Source organism: Tauraco erythrolophus, chromosome 5 (assembly GCF_009769465.1).
Source record: "Tauraco erythrolophus isolate bTauEry1 chromosome 5, bTauEry1.pri, whole genome shotgun sequence".
Classification (NCBI taxonomy): Eukaryota; Metazoa; Chordata; class Aves; order Musophagiformes; family Musophagidae; genus Tauraco; species Tauraco erythrolophus.
The window spans coordinates 13552249-13574304 of NC_141469.1; the positions used below are offsets into that span (position 1 = coordinate 13552249).

General features: G+C 45.2%; 2 protein-coding genes across 3 annotated transcripts in view; one reads left to right on the forward strand and one right to left on the reverse strand.

The window, feature by feature from the left end:
- The first annotated feature begins 382 nt into the window (after nucleotides 1–382).
- MGST2 (microsomal glutathione S-transferase 2) lies at nucleotides 383–11562 on the forward strand. Its single transcript, XM_009982351.2, has 5 exons — nucleotides 383–440; nucleotides 5413–5512; nucleotides 6685–6755; nucleotides 8890–8971; nucleotides 11430–11562. The coding sequence occupies exons 1-5, from the start codon at nucleotides 383–385 to the stop codon at nucleotides 11560–11562; spliced, it is 444 nt and encodes a 147-aa protein (XP_009980653.2).
- Nucleotides 11563–18117: 6555 nt separating this feature from the next.
- Nucleotides 18118–22056, reverse strand: part of MAML3 (mastermind like transcriptional coactivator 3) — a 246672-nt gene continuing 242733 nt past the window's right edge. For both annotated transcript variants that reach the window (XM_086612204.1, XM_086612203.1), the window contains exon 5: nucleotides 18118–19109. In XM_086612204.1, the coding sequence (XP_086468330.1) occupies nucleotides 18118–19109 (992 nt within the window). The remainder of the gene's footprint in view (nucleotides 19110–22056) is intronic.

Consider the following 22056-nt stretch of genomic DNA (forward strand, 5'->3'; position numbering starts at 1 on the left):
CCGCGCCAGACCCTGTACAAACACAGAACAATGAGTCTTCGCCCCCCAAAAAGATTGCAACGGGAAGTCTGAGGCATAAAAGAACAGCTGAATTCAGAGGCAGGACAGGCTGGGCTTGTTCTCTCTGCGCTCTCACACAGGCAAGGAGCAGGCAAGAAGCAGGCAGGGCTGGCTGGCTGTATTTGAACTTCTTCAGGAATGCAAAACGGCCATAATTTTGCACTCCTGCTTTAAAAAGTTAAGCTGTTTTATTTTCAGGGCAGACCCTTGTCACAATGCTGAACAGCGCTAGAATTCTCCCACCTGTTGTTTCTCCTTATTGCTCACTCCAGCTCCCTCTCCTATACACGCGTCCTGCTCGCACACGGAAGCTGCTGGGAACATGGCTGGTGACTTCTCTCTGCTCGCCGCCGTCTCTCTTCTTTCCGCCCTCCAGCAATGTAAGATCTGTGGGGTTGCATAGCTGGGGCGTGGGGAGGTTTCCACAGGTTCTGAAGCACTGGAAATTATTTTATGATAAACTGGCTGTTCTGTAGCTTTAATTTCTGAGAACTCCTAAGATTTTTCTCACCGGAGCGTTGTTTACTCTCTCTGTAGTCTGGGAGGGAGTGGGCTCGGTGGGACACATTACTTTTCCCTGTGGGAGAGAATAATGTGTTTTCAATTCTATTTTGTTTGCTGACTTTTTGGAATCATACTATTGTGAGAGCTTGTAACTAGCTATGAAGTTACCCCAAAGCCACATTGTGTCTTGGTTTCGATTCTTATTTAGGCACCTATACAATCGAAAACCTCAAAAGTGAGAGTAAATTTGTGAAAATAAATACACCAATGCTGGACTGAAAGTGCTGTAAAAACTGTTTCCTGAAATAGAGATATATACTATCTGAAATGAAAGAAGAAAGCAAACCTTTACACCAGGCAGCAATATTATGAGATATTCCATATTATGTCCTCATCATTAAATTTCTTTAAGATCCAAATGGATTTATCTTATCTCCTGCTGATATGCCTCTGAGAAACAAGGACTAGGGAAAGAAGTGGGCAAGTCTGAGACGCTCTTTTTGCTGTGTATCAGTCTAAAACTGCAGTAACGTTTTTAATGCTTGCCATTATTTTCTTTGAAATACGTTGATTGATATAGTTGTGTTTACACCAGAAAACAAGATACATTTTGAAGGCATCTGTGCTACACTAGTATGAGATTAAGAACAAGTTAAAAAGAATTACTCTGCCTTTTGTTTTTTAAATATCTATAGCACTGCCAACTTATCGAGCAACCTATCTGTGTGGCTTGATTGTTTTTTTGTTTGTTCTCAAAGCCTCACCTACCGAAATAACTTTTGTACCTGGCAGAAAAAAAGCTTGAGAATGTGGCCCTTCTGGGTTAAAAAAAAGTCCAACACAACAGAAGGCAAATAAAAAGCACCTGAAATTTACATTCTCTTTTTCTGTCATCAGATCAGCTACAACATACCCTTGTGATCTTCACAGAACATTTCTATCTGGTGGCAAAATTTATCATCAACTTCTGTGAAAGTTCAACTTACCTGCCTTGAAGTGTGAAGGATTAAAAATAAACAAACACACACATTATCTGGAAAAGTACTGCAGTTTGAAAACTCAAGGAATTGTACAGATACTGAAACTGTGAAGAGAGGGGGAAAATACTTATGTTCTTTCTCGTGATGGTTAATCCATATTAGTTAATCTTAGTTTAAACCACAGAAAAGATAACCTGGGTTTTAATTTTCACTGGCAGTCTGACATCAAGCTCAAAGAGAAACCTGTGTGAGAATCTGATCTGCTGATCCAATTGAAATCATCACAGCTTGGCTTCCTTTCAGCAGGCTTTCTATCATGGGTAAACCAACACAGATTAATTTATGGGAGTCCAAAAGAACGTTGTGAAACCAGCACCATAACCACATGTTATAACCCACCTGTGCAAGGGGAGCGACCCAGTGCGTGACCGATCACTTTGAACAAAGAGCATGCAGCTCTTTGATCTTCTGTTCATTCTGCTGAGCCTCTGGTCCTGAGTTAGGAAGGTGCTGACGGGCAATATGACCTCCCTGAAGCGGTGCTGGAAGTCAGGTTTCCCCTAGCAATCATCAGAGGTACGAGATTAACGTCTCAGAACTGTGAAGTTATTCAAAGAATCAGGTCAGTCGAAGATTAAGCTGTGCAAGAAATGCTCCAGGGTAGAAAGAAAGAGGGGAGACAGTGCAGAAAGCGGTTTCCAGACACGAATCCAGTTTTAAGTAGCTAAGATTTGCTTGAGAGATTAGTGTTTTTGTAGACTGATGGGAAAACAAGGGAATCCGATGAAAGGACAGAACAAATCCCAGTCTTTGATACAGGAGAGAGCAAGGAGGACAGGAGTCTCGCTGCTCCTTGATGTTGAAGCATCTCTCTGAACTAGCACCTTTTAAAATTGCTCTCAGTAATTTCAGGACCAAGCAAAACATTATTAAAAAGTATTTGATTTTTTTTTTTTAAAGGTTGTTAGGTCAGGCCGTGCAAATTAACATGCACTATCATACACTGCAATGCAAGTCACAGCTTCTCTGCAGGCTTTTTAACACATATAAAATGCTTGAGAGTAATGTTGCTTGAAAGCCTGCTTTGTCCCATATTTTCAGAGTAAAGATACTAGCTCAGTAACCATAAATGCCACCTGAAGACGAAGGCAAAAAAAAGGCAAATAAGGGCGAGCATACTTTCTGACTACCTCAGTCATGTAATTTAGCCTGCTAGAATTGAACTGCTTGATTCAGGGTGAAGAAAAGGCTGTAAAAATCTTTACTTACTCCTGCTGCAGTGGTTTCTGGAGTCCTCATGGCAGCACCTCCAGTGGGTGGGGCAGAAGAGCTCTCCCATTGCTTTATTATTTACTTTAGCCCTTGCTAAACGATAATCAAAAACTTAAATTTGGAGTTACATCGCTACTTGTCATTCACCAGAAAGGAACTAAAAGGCAAGTCCTATGCAGTTAACAAAAACACAATAATTATTCCTCTCCTGAGCTCTTTTCAAGTCCCTGGTTGACACCTGTCTTGTTCTGCACACCGGGCTCACCTTTTCTTCTAAGGTGAGAGACATTTCTCTAGTTCTCCTGTTATGCAGCGCCACAGCTTGGTTTTCATTGGCATATAAAAGCCCACTTGTCCCTCATTGAAGCAAAGTCCCCATCAATCACAGCAGAAGCCACTGAAGAAATGGATTTTATGACGGTCGGCCGTACTGTCCTACTGTCACAACCTGTTTCTGCGTTTGGTTAACCAGAGTCTCCCATGTGCAAATCTCTGTCCCTCAGACTCCAGCCTTGCTGACCACGGAATACCAAGGGCAAATCGCATTACAGCTGAGGCCAGGGTGATACCATGGCCTTGACGATTTGCTCTGCTTAATTGTACTGAACAAACAACAATTTGGCCCCTACAGCACCTTAATCTTATTTCCTCTGGTAAGTTTATTTTGTCCAGCACCCATTCAAGGCTTTTTTTCAATCTGTTTGGATGCAATGAGCCTCCTTGGCTTGCCTTAGCGCCTCAGTAGAAAAAAACTCTGGTCCCAGACTGCTTGTAAGCATTGAAGGGCTCAGTGTGGCCAGAAAACTAGCAATACATTGCTGGATAAAAACACCATTGCGCAGAACACTACGTCTCACCCACCACTGTGACTGAGAAGCCAGGCAGGATTTGCCAGCATGCAGCATTTGTCATTAAAAAAAAAAAGATCATTTTGAGGGCGACAGAAGTTAAAAAGCAACTTTTCAGTTAAGTTTTCTGGGAAAATATTTCTTGGAGGTAGTTCTTGGGCTTTCGTGAGTTTCAGTCTCCCTGAAACGTGTTCCCTAAGCTCTCCCCGCTACCATTTTTCCCTTCTGAAAGGGCTGCAAGGTGGCAAATAACGGATGAATCACCAGGCATGACAAGAGATGTGTGGGTGGGAGTGGAGGAGGTCTTGCTGGATGCAAATACAAGGAAAGGTCCTGTAAACCTGCCTAACAGAGAGAGATCTGAGATGCTCTGACTAGTCTCTGGAGAGAAAGGTTAAGAGGTCACTTGAACACAGCCTGTGATTACTTATATGGGGAGAAGACATGGGAAAATGTTTTTTTTTTTTGGGAAAAGGCTTCAGAGGTGCACAGGGCAGCACCACTAATATCTCTAGCTATATTTTAATGCCACTGCTCCCAGAAGGAAGGATAAAAGGTAGGCTCTAGGCTTGCCCTTGGGTAAGTCTTTTTCATGAACTCAGGTGGGTGCCTAATTTCTGGATCCAGGTAAAGTTTAAGTACAAGGTAGATAGTGAGCTTCTCATACAGGGTGGCGATGACACAGCCAGAAAAATAACTCCAGGTACCCAGAGAGTTTTAGAGTCAAATGGGGTGATACCCAAAAGCTCTGCTGCATACAGAAAATTGCTGTCTCTATCGCCTTTTGTCCTTGCGAGCCTCTGTTCAACTTTTAGGAGGAGACTTCTGCAATGAGGACATCAGTAAAATGAGTAGACATACATGTCAGAAGTGATCCTAGAAATATAGGCAGAAGTGCAGAGATAGAGTTTGATTGGTTTGGGATTTTTTATTAAGTAACTGATATTTAGTCACTGTTCAGCAAGTAATCTGTCTTTTTCACGGCACTGCATCGGTTCTTGCTTTGTAAAAAGCAAAAAATGCTTTTCACAAGACAAGTACTATCGACTCCAATCGGTGGAGGTGGAAACAGCGTACGTTCTCCAACAGAGAGCGCTCAGAGCTCTCCAGCAGATGAGGTGGAGAGCAGAGAACACGCTACAGCCTCTCTGGTTGCAGCTCTCTGCTCTTTCCAACATTGAATTTTGAGAGTCCGAGACAATAACAACAGATGGAAAAGCATGCACTATAAGAGATGGTAAATAACTTTTAAAAGGTGACTACCAGATGTTTCCAAAGATTGTAATGCTGCCCCATACTCCAAAGCATCACAGCTCTTAGCGCCACTGAAACGAAATGACCATGTGCTGTTCCACCAAGTAGGGAAGTGACCTCTGCCAGGGCTATTTGGTTACTGAGATACTGCTAAGGCAGCACACTGCACCGGAGTGTGACCACATTGCTCCTAGGCTGGGCAGCTGTAGGACTCAGATGAGGCAGAAGGACAGTGAAGTCACAGCTAGTGTAGCAAATGCAAAATAGAATTAATATATTACTGAAATAGCTATTTTTGTCCTTCTTCCCAAGTAAGTCACTCCTGAAGACAAGATCTAAACTTTTGTAGGGAAAAACTAGTTTATCTAGTATCAGTCTCTTTCCATCAAACAAAATGGAAAGAGCTGAAGAACCATGATCTCTCTTTAGAAGAGCGCTGGCATGTTAGGGACGTGACTGAGCCGTAATTCCTGAGCCCTTGTTTTTGCTTATAGGTTATTTTGCTCGGATGGTGGGGAAATCAAGAATGAAGCACAAGGTCATTCCTCCAGCTGTCACTGGAGCTCCAGAATTTGACAGAATATTTCGGGCACAGTAAGTCTAGAGATCATTAAGATGGAGGCAATGAATAACAATTTGGTCCAGAAGAGAAGCAAAAACACTGTCTTAAAACATTACCTTTTCTTTGCACGCTTTGCTCGAATGAAAAAAAAAAGAACAGATCACTTTTCAAATGGTTCAGCTATTATTTTAATGATAATGAAGTAAGTTCAGCTCATTTAAAACAGTCACTGCTCAAATTCTGATCAAACTAAGCAATCAGATTACCCAGACCCAAGTAGGTACTGAGAGCTAAGTGACTGTAACTTAGAAAGTTCCGATGTTCTGGATCTAGTAAGCTGTGCTGTCAGTTCTTGGACTGTGGCTAATGCCAAACACATGGAAGATAAGAGCACAGAAAACCTGTGTCTTCACAGCGGATACTGGTGGAATAGCCTAAACTGACAGTGTTTTTCTAAAGGGCTTCAGTTTGTGACTAGCTAATGACCCTATGCAAAAGTATTTATATTTATTTCAAACAATCCCATCTGCTCTAACTGTGGTTGTAGTGGATAACAATAACAAGGCATAGAGTGCATTAGACAACATTTTAGGTAACAGATAGATATAGAAGGTTGCCTAATTCCTTAAAAAGAAATTAGTTCAGAATGACCTAGAAAAGGAATCCCAGCAAAACATTGGTAGGAAAACTGATGATGTGCACAAATAAAGATGATATGGTGCTCACCGTAAGAAGATCTATTGTGTGCTGCCTGTGCCTGAGTTGGCCTCAGCAGTGCAATCCAAGCTGCCTACGCACGCCTTCATGCTTCCTCTTGCAGTTCCGGGAATGCTGACCCACAAAACTTGCATACCGACGATAGAGCTAAGTGATTAACATCACATCCATGTGCTGGAATTCCTGCCTCTCTCTGCTGCACTGGCGCTTGATTTAGGATCATGTGTCTTATTTATTTTCATGTAGTTGGGATCCAGATCTTTGTCTAAGTTCAAATACCAGGCAAATATTTGAAATAGTTTGTATCTGAGATTACAAAGATGAGAATTTTTAAGAGCGCTTAATGCTGCCTTGGCTGTGCTCCCACTGGATTCGATAACATTAACTTCAGTGGCAACTAAATGAGGCCAAAGGCAATTCTCCTTGAAAATCCCACCCATAGTTCTTTTCCTTTGCAGACTAACGTTCTTTCAAATTTATTCTGCAGACAAAACTGTGTGGAGTTTTACCCAATATTCCTGACTGTCCTCTGGACTGCAGGATGGTTTTTTAATCAAGGTAAACACTTTTCGTTTTTATCTTGGACTGAGAAGTTTCACGTAACTTTTTAAAACACTTGAGTTTTATCAGGAGGTAAATGACTGTAGACATCTTTTTCCCCCCTTTTAATTGCATTACCTTAGCATAGCCTTCCTAGAAGAACGCTCAGTGACACTGAAATCCCCACTTAGTCATGGCATTCCACGTAGCCCCACTTCCCTCTGCAAACCAGGGAGCCAGTACATGGCACCTTTATCCTACATTCAGTATATTTGCAGGGTGAATCATTCAGAAAAGCAGCCCCCAGGTGCTCCCCACTGACAATTATTTGCACATTAGGGGACAATTCTCACCGGACATCAGGCATGGTGATTGTCCCTGGGGAGGAGGCAGCCTGAAAGGATTCAGGTCAGAGCACCCATGCCTGTGGCTGGACCCTTGGCTGATGTGGACAGAGCTCCAGCCAGCAAACTTTTGGGTTTTTACATCCCCGATGAGTGACACCACCACTGGGCTATGACTTGTTTGTTCAGGGACATAGCACCGGAGCACTGAAGCACAGTCGTAACAGCGGGGGCTCGGGAAAATCTGTTATGTTTTCTCAGCCACCTAGCAGGGCGGCATTTTTTGGCCAAATGTTCTGAACTCAGATGCCACAGAGCTTTCATACCTCTCATTCTGTTGGACTTTCCAAGGTGGGTCTGTGATGTCTCCTAACAGTGGTGGAGTGGACTCTTGTAGAACTAAAACTTGTAACAGAGCCTGATTTTTGCATTCTGCTTTATTAACCCTTCCCCAGCTGAACTTTTTGCAAGGGCATATAGTGATAGGATGATGGGTGATGGCTTCAAACTGAAAGAGGGGAGATTTTGCTTAGATCTAAGAAAGAAATTCTTCACTCTCTGAGTGGTGAGGCACTGGAACAGGTTGCTCAGAGAAGTTGTGGCTGCCCCAACCCGGGAAGTGTTAAAGGCCAGGTTGGATAAGGCTTTGAGCAACCTGATTTAGGGGAAGGTGTCCCTGCCCATGGCAGCAAGGTTGGAACTAGATGAGCTTTAAGATCCCTTCCAACCCAAACTCTTCTATGATTCCATGATTCTATGAAGCCTGTGGGCTGGAGAAAGGATAACTATCTCATGCTCACTATACACCTCCTTCCTGAACAACTAGCTGTCTTCTCCATTTTCTATGTTTTCTCCAAAACCAGTAATTTTGTTTTAGGGCTGTCTTACAGTCAGAGCCTCATCTCCACTGCAAATCCAATGTAAATCCCAAGTAGCACCACTTAAATCAACAAATTGGATACAAGACAGTACATATGCTCATAGACACACACTTGAATTGAGGACAATCACAGTTGCTGACCTGCAACAAAGACATGTGCTGTCATCTGTAGGAAAAAAGGATTATTTTAACCTCCTCTAAGCCATTTTTTCAGCTGAACTTCTCCTGTAGGTATGTTTACATGACTTAATCCAGAACACAGTGAAAGCTGTCCTCTGTAATACTCACTCGTGCGGTTCGAAAGAACACAAAATTATCCAGCTTAGTCCTGGGATAATATGACTGACCTACACACCCTGCTCCATCTATCAAATGGAGGTGACTTTATACTCTTCCCACAGGGAGGTCAGAAAGCCAACTTCACTACAGCTTTCTCTCACTTCCTTGGATAAAAGCTGCTATATAAATGCAAAGCAGGTTATTAACAACATAAATAAGATTCTCTTTCCAAAACAAACACTCCCCTTCAGCATGAAGTGCCATAACAATGCAAAACAGTGGAAGCCACACTGCTCCAACCCACCTTCCTGTCCCTGGGATAACCACCAAAGTGGGGGGGCTACAGATTCCTGTCAGTTCTTGAGATCTCCTTTTCAGGGAATGCTTTTAAGATTTTTTTTTTTGGACATTCCTATGCCCACCCCTATCTGTAAACCCATATCAAGAGTCTCCTGTAGTGAATGTTTAAGAATACATATATTTCTTTTGAACGATTGTTTCTGAAGATAATGTCCCAAGTATAGGTAGCTACAAAAATCCCCAGAGCTATACGACTAGAAAACATAACTAGAGAGTCTAACTGCCTATAATCCTCATTTTTTTAGTTTTCTAACTGTTTTTCAACCCCTATTAATATTTTCTTTCTTAGAATCGGCTTCCTTTCTGGGTGCGTTGTACGTGTTTGCCCGCTACAAGTACTTCCACGGTTATGTACGGTCTGTGACAGGAAGGTAAGGCGTTACCAGCTGAAGGCGGGTTAGAAGCTCCAGCTTGTGGTCTGAAGCTGGGCTGAGAGCCAAAGACTGGCAGCAAAAAGTGACTATAACTGAACGCAACACGTGTAAAGTGTCAGCAAGAGGTCTGGGGTGGAAACCCTCCGGGAAGAGGGCTGGCGGTTACGGCAGAAGCCCCGGTTGAGATGTGCACGTGCCACAGGTCACGAGAGAGAAGATGTTTGATGCTCACCTGGTGGGTGCCTGCTTTGTACGAGCACATTGGCCACCGGACTCGGAGAGGTCTGAAAACAGCAGCAGGGTTTTGCAGCTCGGGACTGCTGCGGGACGGGAGACCGCTCACGCCAGGCTCGCACAGCGCCTGCGGGTCTGCTGTTTTCAGTTTTCTTCAGTTTGCCACATTAAGACCTTTCCCCAAGCCACACAAAACACACTAAAGGAAGCAAATAAGTCTGGCCTTGTAGGCTGATGAACTTTCACCGAGCAGATAAGAGAGCACAGCTTCAGATAAGCCTGTGTTAATGAATGTTAAGTGCACAGCATCTCGTAACATGAATTCTGCTTCAACAAACACACACGCTGGCAAAACACCTCTCTGCTGTAAACGCTCAAACACACGTTTCACTAAAGCCACTGCCCTGTCTACTATGTCCTGACCTAAGGCTCCTCTTCCAGCACACGTATCAGTCGTAGAAAGAAAATAGCATGACATATGCTTGTCATAAAATTAAAAGAATCGAGATATATATTTCTAGAGGAACGTACAAACCAATCAGAATATTTTGTAGTGGATCATCCTGCAGCAGCAGAAGGCTGTACTACAAGGCTATTTTCCGTAGCTTGTATACTGATATCACCGTTCTCCTTCACACTACAGTCTCCACCAATCCTTACTCTCTTTGGAAGAGCTGTTGGAGAGGCTACGTATTCCAGAGCAAATACATGGACATAATTTTATATTTACCAATAAGAGATGAAATAATTCAAACTATGCAGTGAACACCAACCAGAAGACTAGCAACTATTAAGGAAGACTGGGGAGCAAAACAGTCTAAATAAATGAACAAGCAGAGCATTAAGGACTTTTCTTTAATCAGCAAACTAAAAAGTCCTTTGTTCAAGAAATCTTTCCTATGCTTTACTTCATTACTCTTATACCAATAGCTTCAGCCTCTCAAGGAAGCCTCAGGACAGTGCATGGCCTCACTGTTAGACAGAGCCTCACGCTCATAATTTCTTTGCATCGAACAGAGCGTGCTGCAAGTCAGCCCGGCAGCCCTAGAAAACGGTCCTGGACACACAGAGGAACAACAGGAACACGCGCTGTCTACTCGGTTTCTGTGCCAGAGAGGCCCTTGCAAGTGAGCCATGTCCTCTACCCTTCCCTCCAGCTGGCTCTGGCAGATACTTAAAGAGCTAAGCTAAAGAATTTTTCATGCTCTCCCGAAACGGAGAAAATCTCATACTTCACCATTTTCAAATCCGTGCCCAGATGTGGCATGCCCAGAAAGGCTACTTACATCAAGCCTTGAGGCACTGGTGATTCTCAGGCTCCGCAGTGCCCGAGCACCTGACCTCCTCAGCCTCTGTGGGTGTGGGGACAGCTAGCTGTAAATCGAAGGCTGGCAGGCCCCTCAGACCTCTCTCCAGCACCAATGTGATGGGATTCTCCAAAGAGACCTTGTGTCGTTTGCTTTGCCAGCAGAGGCCAACCCAGCAGTGACTCCCTGAATATGCCTATCAGACCAGAGCCTGCACTGAGGCAGCTGAGATCAGCCCCAGGAGAGCGTGCGTGGAGGGGAAGCTCCCTGCTCACGTGTGCCCTAAAAGTGAGCTCCGTGTTTCGGAGCTGAAGGGCCCTCCCAGCCTCTTCTGTGGGAGCTTTCCATTTTGTACAAATAAAATAATCTAATTCTCTCCCATCCCCAGCAAGTACCCTAATCGCTGATTTTTTAGGATCAATACTCTTCCTTTCTGGTCCAAAAATCCATCTCCAAGTCAAGGTGATAACCAGTAGCAGACCTCCCCAGCTCAGTGAAGAGTACCTGACCAACAGATGTGGATGTAAGGGAGATGCACACCTCTCCCTCCCTCCCTTCGGCTTCTCTCCCACACCCAGAGTTGCAGCGAGATGCTCAAGCTTGTCTGTGGCTTTACCTACAGGTCTTCATGTCACGGGATGAGGTAGTTTCATCCTGGGGCAAGTTCCTAACTTCCACATGAATATTTAGAAACACTGGGGTAGATTTTCCCGTAAAGAGGGTATTAAGAATCTCTCTTCCTAGTAAAAGTCATGTGCGAGAACGGTTTATTACCAAAACAGCCTAAAGTAGTGTTGGGGCAGTGATCCTTTCTGATTCTACACACCTCTTCTTAACTGGCGTTGGACAAGCAGTTTCACTGTAAACACACCATGTACAGCTCGTAACAGAATTTTTCTGCTTTCCACTTCTAGGTTAACAGGTTTTTATTTGAGTGTGACAATTCTGATGTGCTTGGCAGCCCTGGGTGCAGCTGGGATTGTTAACAGCTTTCTGGATGAATACCTGGACTTCAGCATTACGAAGAAACTACATAAATTGTTCTGAAGACTGTTTTTTTTTCTTAATAAACAAGTAAATAATGTGGATGCTTTCCCTGAACGCCAAAAAGGTGATCAGCTGCATGTGAATAAAGCATCAGAGCGCTTTACTAAAAGCTCGTTGCAATGTAAAATTCATGTTTTTCCTGAGCTGTTTACACTTTCTCCTTTCCCTATGCTCTTGAAAAAGAGTCGGTAAGGCAGAAGAATGTCATGTCACACCTGCATTTGCAATTAAATGTTCTGTTTTCCCATACAGTGTTGTAAACCCTAAACAAATTGCATAGAACTAAAACCATTAATTCACTAAGTAATTTAGTTGCAACTGACACTGCAAGCATCAGCCTGTCTTACCCAACGTCCTTCAGCTTTGCCAATGCCTCCGTAGTCTTCCTTCACTCCTCTTCGTTTCCCCCAGCAGTGCCATCCGTTCTGCGCAAACGTAAAAACACGCTTTGATGCAACATGCTGCTGCCAGGTCCCAATTTTCCAAGTATACCCAATCCCACCACGGGAGGCTGTTTAAGCATATAGGGAAATGCTGCTTTCTTCAGGAAAACATTTAAAGCTGCACTTGACCCTACATTTCTGTGAAGGCCTTTTGATTTTATATGCACGTTTAAAGTTCAACGCATGCTCAAACACTCTCCTGGTAGAAGCAGGGCCCTCCTGTAGGCAGATCCCAGTCCTCACACAAAACCTTTTGAAGACAAGTTGTACCCACAGTGCGGCACTTGGGAGAGGGAGAGCCAGCCCGGGCAGAAAGAAGGCACAGATGCTCGTCTAACAGTTGGTCTGTTGCGTTGTCTCCCACCAAGGCACAGATGGCCGGGGTGTGGGAAAGGCTAGACAAACGTCCCAGCATGGCCACAGCTCTGGGAACCATAAAGCAAAAATGAAAAGCAAACTGACAATGAAAAGAGTTTTCTGCTAAAGGAGGGGAAAAGTCATGGCTTACCACCATGAGCTCGCCGTATGCTTGCTGATAGTCAATTTAAACTATGTAGAAGAAGAGGGAAGCAAGGCCATGCCTACTTTGGTAGCTCCTGAAATTCAAATGGTTTAGGCAATGCTGAATATACTCATGCTAGAGCCAGCAGGCAGAGATTTTCCTTGTCATGCCTCTGAAGACACGATTTGGCCAAAAATACTGCACGTTTATAGCGGTGCTCAGTGAGGTCTATATAACGAACATGCTTGTGGTCTTTCTAAAAGTGTGCCGAGGTTGATAATCTGACCGCGAAATAATTGAGCGTTGGATCAGGTTCATAATAACCCTTCACATGAAAACGGTGGACACACGTGCAGATGTTAGCTTGTGATTAAAAGACACAACTTGGTGACTGCAGGTGGCAAAGGCTGAATTGGCATTTGGAACAATAAAACGAAACAAGCACAAAGGTGCCAGACTTTAGTTTGATAATGGCTGCTGAGGGGAGAAGGACAGATCGGGATGGTGAACAGGCTGGAGCTGACACAGCTGCAGAAAGGGCAACTCTTTGGCACTTGCCTCCAAGGAGAAAGTAGAACAGGGACAGATTTAACAACCACAGAAATCACTGGGAATTCTTCCACTAACTTTCCTCCTGTGGGCTGAAGGACAGAAAATCCACCTACCCACCTGCCAGTGATGCCTTCAGACAGTCACAGGCAGCAGGACACGCTGCTGCCAGAGTCAAAACCAAAACAAAGGTCCAAACTACACAACAAGCATGAAATACACACTAGAGGAGGCCCAAAGGTCACTAACTCTGTTTGAATAGGTCTTTGCCTCTGAAACTACTCCATCCCAAGCTTACCTGCTGTAGTGGTCTGGTGTGTTTATAAATAGTTTCCCACACCCCATCTTCTCTTCTCTCTTCCATTCCATTCAAAGGAATAAACTGCTGTCACACAGGGACAATTTCACATGCCAAAAAATGCAAGTGTGAGGCTGCAAAGCATCATCCAGCAGCACAAAGCCAGAGTGCTAGGGGATAAACACGAACCTAACATTTTAGGAGCTGCACCAGCTAATGAGAAGGCAGAAGTAAGCCTAGAGTTGAGGATGCCACCTGTCTTCTGAGTCACTGCTTTTTCCCCAGTAAGCCAGGACAGAATGTCTATAAGCAAAAAGTGCTGAAGACTGACTCATCTGTCCTTAAAACCACAACACACCTTTACCAGAGATGGATGGATGCTGTCAGTATCAGTACTTAGCTTAACTCTAGCAAGAAGCACACCATCTCCTGCCTGCTGATCGAGGAGTCAGCATCAGGCTGCACATTCAGGGTACACTGTGAGCTGATGCAAACGTTCATCTGTTGGTCACGATCAGAAACGACGACGGTCCCTGCTGTGGCTTCAAAGCCAGTCGGTACCTCGGGGCCTCTCACTGAAAGCATCTTTTCTCAGCAAGACCTCTGCCAGCACACGCTGAGGAGTAACTCCAGCAAACCACTCTGGTCTGGGCCAATCTCCTCCTTTGTGCCCTGTTATCCACATTTAGAAGAGTAAAGGAATGACATTAAGGAGAGAAGGGGAATCTCACCTTAAAGGTTGTATGTGGAGCCGAGCCAGGCTGATATCCTGAACAGCAAGCCGTGCAAACAGGGGTCCAATGGCTGATCCCCCATGACGCCCCAGTGGGCTGGAAACACGGAGAAATCAGTGTCGAGCCTTGAAGGCTACATGGCATGTTTATCTTGAACAGGTCATATAAATCCAACAAGTCTACGTGCACTTTCCAAAAGGCTTCTGACAATATAATTCTCATGCTGTAGTAGTAGTAGGTGGTAAGAAACTACTCTAAGCGCACGTCTTCACGCTTCCCCAGTTTCCCCATCTCTTCTTTCTAACTTCTACATACAACCCCACATCTCCCTCTTCCAACCCCGCCTCTCCTCCCCTGATCTCAGCCACAGAACTCCTACATCCTGGGCTCTCCATCTTGTGTCCTCCCCTGAAAACACTTCCTTACTCCCTACTTTTGCTCCCTACACTGAATAAATGCAAAACTTTGGAGCTGCCACCTCTAATGGGCCCAATTGTGGACCAGCTCCCCCATAACAACTGCCTGAGTGCAGATCTCACCTCAGAGCAGATGTGGTTTTGATAGCTCACCTTCCTCCGAGAAAGGAACCATGAGCAAGGCAGACACCTGATGAAGCACTCCTGGTCCAGCACCTCATCATGGCAACCTGTGGCTCCGCTGCCGCAGGGGTATCTGCTCAGGTGTGCCTGGCGGGGCTAACTGGGATGCAGGGGGTTTACCGGCTGCTGAACAAGCCTGGGGGAAAGAGGGCAGCCGGGTACCAGCTGTACCCTGCCTGTGAACACAGGCAGCTCTTCAGGGTGTGGTGAGACCCAAGGCTGAAACCAGGCCAGCCAGATTCCGGCTTCCCTCCTCCTGGAAGATCACCCATCAAGGCGCAGCAGCGGGGCGAGAGATGATCCTGTAAACCAGCCTTGTATATGACTCAGATAACCATCTTTTATTTTTTTTTCATTTTTGTTTTGTTTTGCTTTTTTCTTTAAAAGTGGTATGTTAACATCAGGTCTTTTTCTACATTTTCAGAGCTCTGTACAGGTCTTAAAAGGAAATAAGCAATGCTTAATGTACAAAGTAAAAACAGAAAACTAGAAAAATCTGAATAAAATGGAGGAAGTTGCTGTCAGGGGTACAGTACAAATTAGTAAATAGACATCATCTGAAGTGCAATACCACCGCAGTAAGGATGAGTTAAGGAATGAAATAAAAATACTCTATTTTAAACAAACAGTATATATATATATTTTTATATGTATATATTTTACAGATAGTAGACCCAGTGATATCTGTAGAATCGTAAAAACATATTTACAAATAACTTTTTTTTTTTTAACATTACATATACATCAGCACCATAGTAAGAAAGAAAGAAAAAAAAAAAACCATCAACCCCAAATCTATTAAAATCTACCTCTCTAGTACTTGGTCCCAGTACAGAGTATTTGGAGGAAGCTTTACAAAGATGACAGAGACCCAGTCTTCATCACCACGTATCCACCAAAGCCCTCGCCTGCCTCACGCACACAGGTTTGCACTTGGCTGCTGCGTGTGTTTCTAACCCCTTGTTTCCCAGCGCTGCGTCGGCCAGCGGCCCCTGGCCACTCGCCCCCGGGAAGGGGATGCTGTGCCCTCCCTGGCGCTGCCCCCCATCCTGGCGTGCCTCTGTCGCACGGGGCAGCACAGGTACTCACCACACCAGCTCGTTGCTCCCTCACCCACACGCTCACGCAGACACACACGTGTGCGTGGCACCCTCCCTCCTTCGGGGTACCGTTTCTCATTGTTTGCCTGTCCCTTCCACTCAGGCCAGTCCGACCAAGAGCCACTTACCCGCAAGACGGACCGAGAACTTTGGCTGGTGTTCTCTTTCACTGAATAAGGGCCCAAACCGGCTCCTGCTGAAGCAGCGGACTGGCAAACCCCCATCATCTCCAGTAGGAACTGGAATAGGTCCTTGTGCTGTATTTTAAAATGGGTTAGCTAAAAGAGATGTAACTAAAGCGTTTTTTAAAAATTTAGCAGTCAGGACAAGCTGGATTGATGGCTCACCTTGACCAGCTCGTCCTGCCTACCTTATAGAATTTAAAACAGATAATTCCCTCTGTCTAGGTAAGCCCTGTGACAGGTTACTGCACAAAAGGGGACCCTAATGGGGCGCTCAGATGGCACCAGGCCCATTTTGCTCCCACTCCTTATTCAATGCATATCTGTGCTCCACAGGGAAAGGCAGGACTTGAAAACATGAGGTGTCAACAAGCCCTGCAGCTCCCGTGGATTTCAGCGGCTCAGCGTTTCGCATCGCCGGGCCCAAGGAGAGCAGCGCACAGGATGTAACCAGTAGCGGGATAGTTGGCACTGGTAGTTGCACACCGGAGACACTTCTGCTGCAGAGCACATCTTATGGCTCACAGAGGCAAACATTAAGCCAAAGGTTCCCAAACTTTTTGGACTGTGGATCACGTAAACGTTTTTTATGCACCACTACATACCCTGACAAGCAGCTCTCAGCTGAAAACACTAACAAGGTGACAGGTTTCGGAGGACAGCTTACCTCGGCCTCTGCCTGCAGCTTGGGAACCGCTGCTTTAGACATCCAGAACAGCTGGTGTCTCAATATTGTGCAAGACATATCACAACTTCGTTACAGTGCGGCTCTGGACTGGTCCACACAGCGGAGACTGATACGTCGCTGTTACCTAAAAGCTTCTTTGGGCAGACCCCATGTGTGTAATAACTAGATCAATTATTTAACCCATTCATGAATGATGTTTACAGTAGTCCCTCATTGGTTCCTGGTCTTCAAATACTGCAGTGAATTTTATTCCAGCAAACCAAGAGAGATTAGACCAAACATCTGTTTGAAACTGAAGATCAGGTTGCATACAAAGTCACAGCGACAGCCCAGATGCTCCAGGGTAACGCTATCTGCCAACCCTGCACTTTCCAAGAGGAGAGGAGGAACTAATTCTGTCTGCCAAACCCTCCCTGTACATTTTCTGGTGCCTGTTTCCTCCTCCTCTGCCTGCCCCTTTGTGGCAGCTGTTGCTCACCCGAAAAAAAGCGCAGGCAGCTCACCTGGCTTTACACTGACAGACAGGAGGGGAAGGAACGGAACTGAAAACATACCGGGGGAGGAAGGAGAGGGAGGGACCTGCTTAGGACCTAATGCTGGTGTCTCTCGGTACCTCTCAGTCCTTCAACACCATTCACAGCTGCTGTTCTGCACCCCCAGGCAGCAGATCCACGCCAAAGTGCTCTGACAGGGAAGTCCCAAGAGGATTAAATAGCTCCTTAAGTTGACCCACCCACCAAAGCCGTCTCCAGCAGCAGTCCCATATTCAAACTGTCCTCACCGCACTGCCAAATTTATGTTCTCCTACCTTTTACCAGATTTTTATCGCTCTGCAGTGAAAAGGGTGACCTCCCTGTGGCTGTTTAGGTTTGTCAATGTGTGCTGCACGTTCCCGTGGGACAGCCCAGAGGCCACCCCCTGCGGGCCTGGCCGTCGTGGCTCACCCAGACCTGCTTACCCCCCGGTTTAAGCCTGTTTCTGACCAGGGCCTGTGCAATCGCCCGCGGACATCTTTAGGCTTTGCTCCCGGCTGTTTTCATCTCCTCCCCCGAGGGTTGCAGTGTTTGCAGTTACACGAGGTGGGAGATATCCAGACCACCCCATACCACTGTGCAATGAAGCCTCGTTTCAGTGGGGAAAGACCAAATTTTCCCAACTCGAGGTATCACCTGCCTTTTCCATTCTCCCCATCCTGCCCCCCACCCCCGCACAGCAGGTGCTGCCACGCAACGGAGGTTGCCTGGTGGAAGTTTTAGGATGCCGATGTTTTCATCGTCCCCTGAATCTTCCAAAGTTGGCTACAGATCAGCTCAGTTTGCACGATTAAAAACAAAAGAAAACAAAATAACCCCAAACCGATTCAAACAAAAACCCAACAATCCAAGGATGGGGAGAACATCCAACTCTCTCTTTTCTTTTTTCAAACGTAACAACCAAAGCTCCAGACTATACAAGCCCATTCACTGGGGGTTTCCGAACAACTCATCGAGTTCCTGTATCCACTCATCCCCTGGTCCGCTCTTAATGATGGAGTCCACGAGGTCTGCGCCCTCTGCTAAACTGGAGAATGACCCCCCTGCTCCTTCATTACTGTAGTTGTAAGATATGTCCTGAGTGGGATTCCTCTCGTAGGCCTGGCCTTGGCTGCTCTGAGCAAAGTTGCCACCTGGCATTTGCTGCGTCGGAGGCTGACTAAAGCCAGACATCGTGGGGACCCCTTGGCTTATTGCAGGCATGACCATCGGCCTGGCCTGGCTGGCTCCTTGTTGCCCAGGTAGCGGTTGCAGCAACTGTCTTCCCATCGCTGGGTTCAGGGCTCTTACTGTTCCACTCGTGTCCACAACTGTCTGATTAAGCCCCTGTGGGAAATGTTGCTTGGACAGCCGCGGCTGCCCGGATGGCAGCAGGTACGTTGTGCCGTTATTGAAGGGCCCCATTTCACTGCTAGTCCTTCCAGGTATTCCTGGTAAGCCTCGCTGCTGCCAGTTCTGCGTTCCTTGAGGGACAGTCCCCATCAGGTTTTGAAGCCGCGGTGCTTGTGGCCTGGGTAAGACCTGGCCCACAGGTCCTTTCATCTGCTGCTGGTGCTGGGGAAGAGCAGAGTTTACCAGCATGTTCTGACCAAAACTGCCGACCATTCCCACCGCTTGTCCGGAGGCAGGCTGCCTCGTTCCCTGGCCTGTGTTATGTGCCATGTTCATGCCACTTTGGTTTGGGTGCTGCAACATTTGGCTCATCCCTGTGCTCATACTGTACATTCCCGGCTGGCTGGAAGAGGCGTTGCTGTAAGGACCCATGCCCATGTCTGACTGGCCTGCGGTCGTGGGCAGCGTGCTTGGGTTCTGGGAGGGACCCATTGCCATCATGCTCGCGTTCTGGGCCATCATTCGGGATGTCCTCATGCTCTGGAGTGCTGCTTGGTTTCTCACAGTGGCTATATCCTGGGGAGAACCTACACCAAAAAGGGAGGAAGGTAAGAAAAAAAACACGACCCTGTAAATCTTAATTAACGTGTCCTGGCATAAGAGAGAATCTGTAGGAGCCTTCTGCATCACGGTAGGATTTCAGATTGTTGTGCTTTCTGAGCGAACAAATTATCGTTTCATGTGAAGGTTAGCAGAGAGCTAGAAGGTTATCCATCCTTGGGAGATGGGCTCGCTGCCTAACGTTAGCTGCATTTCAGAGATTATGTGCTCCCCACCTCACTCCGGCTGCAGCCTCTGTCCTGATCTGCCAGTTTCCCTCTCCTTGAAGGTGAGGGTCAATACAGCTCAAGTACTACCCTAAACAGGAGTCGCTGGTCATGTTACGGATCCAATTTGTGAAGCGGGACACTGTTCAGCAGAGAACACCATTGATGCAGACAAGCAACCTAATTTCCCTTAAGGCTTAAAATGAGGCTGGCAAGGTTAAAAGGCCAAGGATTCACTCGCTAAGTAATTCTCAATTATGACAATTTTGGGATGGGTACCCAAAGGGATTAGTGGCTTCAGATTCTTGAAGAATAGAGGCAACGTGATTGCATGCATGGTGCTGATTACAGCCACGATTGACTCCCTGATAATAACCTGCTCGGGTGAAAAAGCTGCACAGCCGCGGGAGCTGCAGGGCTGCAATAGGTCTGCCTTTCTCTTACCTTGCTGGGACCAGAAATGATTTTTTTTTAAGAACTGACCTGGAAGTCAAAGTCCCCTTTCAAAAGTAAATGTGAGTCTTTCTTTTTGTTTGGTTTGGTATGTTTGTTTGTTTTTTCCCCCAGGATCAGTGACAATGAACACTCTCCTCCATGAAAAAAATTAGTCCCTAAGACTTCAAAGTTGCATATGCACTGTGATTCAGTAGCACTTATCTTCTTCCGGTAAGCCTAATTCAGCTTCTAGCAGACAAATGAGAAAGCTTCCGCTGGTCGTCTTCAATGGCAGCAAAGCTGCTGAACTTCAGTTTACCGTTTGAAGCTCTCTTTTAAATATCTCCATTGTCTTTCAAAAGAAAGCCTTGAAAATGGAAATGTCAGGCTCAGAAGGCCAATCAATTTTTTAATAGCTCAGGAGGCATAAATGAATGGATTTTCTATATCATTGTTACTGATTAAGTCTATGGAAAGAAGAAAAATTGTTTTTTGTGGACATTTAAAGCAGGGAGAGTGTATTAGTGAATCAATATTATAAGCACATTTTACTCCACCTTAGGCCAGTGATGGGAAACCAGAAAGTCCTAACCTTGTTAAACTCCACACCGTGGCAGATAACTGAGCCATGCTTGTATCTTCCTTCCAGGGGCAGGGGATGGGGGGAGTTATCGATTTCTGGGAAGCCAATATGCTTCTGTATTTACTATCTTTATTTAAAACAATTACCATAGCTCTGATTATGCCAGGGGTTCATTATGGTTTTGAGTCACTACCATACCAAACTAAATAAAATACTCTGCAGGTGAAGCTCCGAGAGTATGAGGCACACAATTACTCCCAGCTCAAACATTATTAAAAGCAAGACATAAACATAAAATCATTGCTTTAAGAGTCATAAACTGTACTGCAAAATCTGAACGTTCTTAAATCAGCCCCTACACGTCGTCCCTCAGTGGCAGACAACACATCTGAACATCCATAGAGAGTAAGGAATGCTGGGCCCTGTTATTTATGTTGGCCTGGTTCCCGTGATGGGTATGAATAAAAGAAGTGTCAGCCCTGTAGTTTTGCACACATGATGCAGAGGGTGGCTACGGCTCCTTTTTGCTGCAGCAGGATGAGCTTCTGGAGGATGCTTTTAGCACAACTCTCCAACACGTGGATAAATTGAAACATTCTGTAGCATGAAGAGAGACCATCTGGATCTGACTCGCACAGGGCAAACGCAGCAGCAGCTTCTACTTTATCTGTGTTATCAATTAAACTGTTTTCTTAATGATTGGCACTGGGGTCTCTTCAAATTGTCTTAATTTAGATTTCCTTCTTCCATGAACAGAAGCTGTCTCTTTTTGCCATGATTCCAGCAAGTGCTTAAGTGTATAGATAATGATAAAACTTAAGGCACCTTTAGCTATTTTTTGATTGAAAATGGCAGTTTAAAACCTCCAAAAGAGTCACCACCAGCAAGTGGTTCACCTGTTACTTTCATGAACTACCGTGCTCAGCGTAAGAGGCAAGAGTTCAGACAAAAAGTAGGTAAAAGAGAGATGCAACAGATTTGAAGATTTTGGGCCACCTTCTGGTCTCACTTACACATAACCTACTGCACTTGATTACATTCATGTGACTAAAGAGGAAAAATGGTAAAATATTTACATTTAAATGAGCTCATTTATGAAAATTAATTTCTTTCTCTCTCAGATTAGCCTAAACACTCCTCTGCGTTTCTTTTAAATAATACATATGAAGGCAAGGTTTCAAAAAAGCATTAATGTAGATTTTATGTTTGCGTCTCATGGCGGTGCACACACAGATATTTTGATTTGGCAAATGAATAATTAGGAAAAATTTAATTTCCTATAGAATTTGTGCCACCAAAGACAAGACTAAGCAGGTGATTATAGAATGAGCTGCCCTGATATATACCAGCAGAAGACCTGGCTGCCTGTTTCCTGCCTGGGTAGGAGAACTGCAATACACTCCCCTCCCTTGTTTTCTGTTCCAGCTACATGACGCTATCGTGACTATAGGGCACACGCGCACATTTGTTTAATGTCTATTTGGAATTCATGGTTAGTGAAGACATTCAGCTGATGCTTTGCACCTAAAAAGCTCAGAATTAACTTATTTTCCTGGGCCAAAATGATTGTCCTTACATTCTTCAGTTATCTGCATGTACATTGAAATAATACTTGGGCTTTTTTTTGAGAACGTTAAAAAAAAAATCTCCATTTTCATCTCAGATATTTCACTGTGTTTCCCTGACATT

Bases quoted from the DNA above. Each gene is read 5' to 3' on its own strand.
- MGST2 (XM_009982351.2), top strand. From the start codon at position 383: ATGGCTGGTGACTTCTCTCTGCTCGCCGCCGTCTCTCTTCTTTCCGCC. The intron at 441-5,412 runs GTAAGATCTGTG...TTTTGCTTATAG, and splicing joins TCTTTCCGCCCTCCAGCAAT to GTTATTTTGCTCGGATGGTG. The intron at 6,756-8,889 runs GTAAACACTTTT...TTTCTTTCTTAG, and splicing joins AGGATGGTTTTTTAATCAAG to AATCGGCTTCCTTTCTGGGT.